Genomic DNA, 2,953 nt, shown 5'->3' on the forward strand with positions numbered 1-2,953 from the left:
ACACATCAAAAAATCTGCATGTAAGTTGCCAAGTAAATTCGACGGGCGTCAGTAGTTCGCTGCTTTCGCTGCGATGCGGCGCAGGGAAATTGACATTAAGGTTCAGACTGATCCTGCCGACGGATAAATGGATGAATAAATAGGGTGGCGCTGCGACGACTTGCAAAAAATGCCTATCCTGGTAGAGGATATCTGACACCTGTTGTAGCTACAGCCTGGCCCTCTCTGCTACACTTTTCATGATTAAACATTTCGGATTAACAGGTTCATAAGTCAGCTAGACATTAAGACTGGCACCAAACGCTTTCCCTGAATTATAATTATGACACTAATTCAAGTATATACATGAGCTTTCGCAAACTACCGTTCTACCGTGACAATCAATATATTGCATTTCATTTTATAGAAAGAAATTTCACTTTAAAATGAAAAAGAATCATTATAACTAAAACCTTTTTTCATCATTCCCTAATTCTCCGTATACCAATAACGTACAATAATTATTATATATAATATATTATATAATATTATATATATGTTGTGTGTGTGTGCTGTGGGGGGTGTGTGTGGTGTGTGTGTGTGTGTGTGTGTATGTGTGTGTGTGTGTGTGCGTGTGTGTGTGTATGTGTGTGTGTGTGTGTGTGTGTGTGTGTGTGTGTGTGTGTGGTGTGTGTGTGTGTCGTGGCGCGCGCGTGTGTGTATGTGAGTGTGTGTGTGTGTGGTGTGTGTGGTGTGTGTGTGTGTGTGTGTGTGTGTGTGTGTTGTGTGTGTGTGTGTGTGGTGTATACTTAATACAAATGTACACACACACCACAAACACACACACACACGCGCGCACGAACACACAATAGGCACACACGCGCTCGCACACGCACGCGCGAGCACACACTCACAAAACAAACAAATACACACACACGCACGCACACACACACACGCACGCACGCACGCACACACACACACACACACACACACACACACACACACACACACAACACACACAAACACACACACAACACACACACACACACACACACACACATACGATACGTACGTACGTACGTACGTACTACGTACGTACGTACGTACTACATACACTACATACATACATACATACATACAGTACATACATACATACATACATTACATACCATACATACATACATACCATACATACATACATACAACATACATACATACATCATACATACATACATACATACATACATACATACATACATACATACATACATACATACATACACGCACACACCACACACCACACACCACACACACACACACACACACACACAACGACACACACACACACAACACATACATACATACATACATACATACATACATACATACACTACATACATACATACATACATACATAACATACATACATACATACATACATACATACATACATACATTCATACATACATACATACATACATACATACATACATACATACACACACACACACATACACTACATACATTACATACATAAACATAACATACATACATACATACATACATACAACATACATCACTAATACATACATACATACATACATACATACATACGCACGCACGCATGCACAAACACACACATATATACAATAATTATTGTTCGCTATTTGCTCGTATATATATATATATATATATATATATATATATATATATATATATATCTAGTGTACCTGTGCATAAAATATATTAACCTGAAGGACCTCTCTCCAGGCCTACATCTGTTACGGAATTGTGAATTACAATATATATATATATATATATATATATATATATATACAACAACATATCTAACGTAATTACTTCAAAATATCTACTCGATTGATTACATGTGACTCTCGAACTCGTTACTATATGCTGGCGGTAGGTCGCTTTCTTGGTCCTTGTAGTAATGCGGCCCTGCCGGGTTGAGGTAAGTGGGTGCAGCGTTGGCCTTCATCTCGTTAACATGACTCATCTTCCTCTTGGCTAGGGTCTCGGCAGGCGCCCACTCCTCCGTCGCCATAAACAACTGGAAGACCGACTGGGGAAAACGTCGGAGAGGAAGACAGTTAGAGACACGGCCAATAGACGAATATACAATATATATAATATATATATATATATATAATATATATATATATATATAATATATTAACACTGCACATGAAGCCACGAATGCATATAAGTATATAATACAACGAATACGTGATATAGACTTATACATACGTCCACATGATGCACGAATGCATATAAGTAATAAATACACGAATAGTGATATACGACTTACAACTCCACATGATGCACGAATGCCATAAAGTATATAATACACGAATACGTGATAATAGACTTATACATACTCCACATGATGCACGAATCGCATATAAGTATATAATACACGAATACGTGATATAGACTTATAGCATACTCCACATGATGCACGAATGCATATAAGTATATAATACACGAATACGTGATATAGACTTATACATACTCCACATGATGCAACGAAATGCATATAAGTATATAATACACGAATACGTGAATATAGACTTAATACTATACTCCACATGATTGCACGAATGCATATAAGTATATAATACACGAATACGTGAATATAGACTTATACATACTCCACATGATGCACGAATGCATATAAGTATATAATACACGAATACGTGATATAGACTTATACATTACTCCAACATGAATGCACGAATGCATATACAGCTAGTAAGTACATACACGAATACGTGATATAGACTTATACATACTCCACATGATGCACGAATGCATATAAGTATATAATACACGAATACGTGATATAGACCTAATATACATAATATGGAAATATATGAAATGGCGGAAAATATCAGCCGGTATTTCTATTCCGCACGACGAGCCGCGCGATGATGTGACGAATCGGGCGATGGCGATA

The 2,953-nt window shown here is 37.4% G+C and overlaps 1 protein-coding gene across 1 annotated transcript in view; it reads right to left on the reverse strand.

Moving 5' to 3' along the window:
* Window positions 1–1,671: 1,671 nt before the first annotated feature.
* The window catches only part of LOC106819188 (sodium- and chloride-dependent glycine transporter 1-like), a gene marked incomplete at its 5' end in the record, with an annotated part of 13,431 nt that continues 12,149 nt past the window's right edge, over window positions 1,672–2,953 (reverse strand). The window contains 1 exon segment of the mRNA XM_014823840.1: window positions 1,672–2,059. Coding sequence (XP_014679326.1) covers window positions 1,980–2,059 — 80 coding nt within the window.

The sequence above is a fragment of the Priapulus caudatus genome, unplaced genomic scaffold, assembly GCF_000485595.1.
Source record: "Priapulus caudatus unplaced genomic scaffold, Priapulus_caudatus-5.0.1 Scaffold2940, whole genome shotgun sequence".
Lineage (NCBI taxonomy): Eukaryota > Metazoa > Priapulida > Priapulimorpha > Priapulimorphida > Priapulidae > Priapulus > Priapulus caudatus.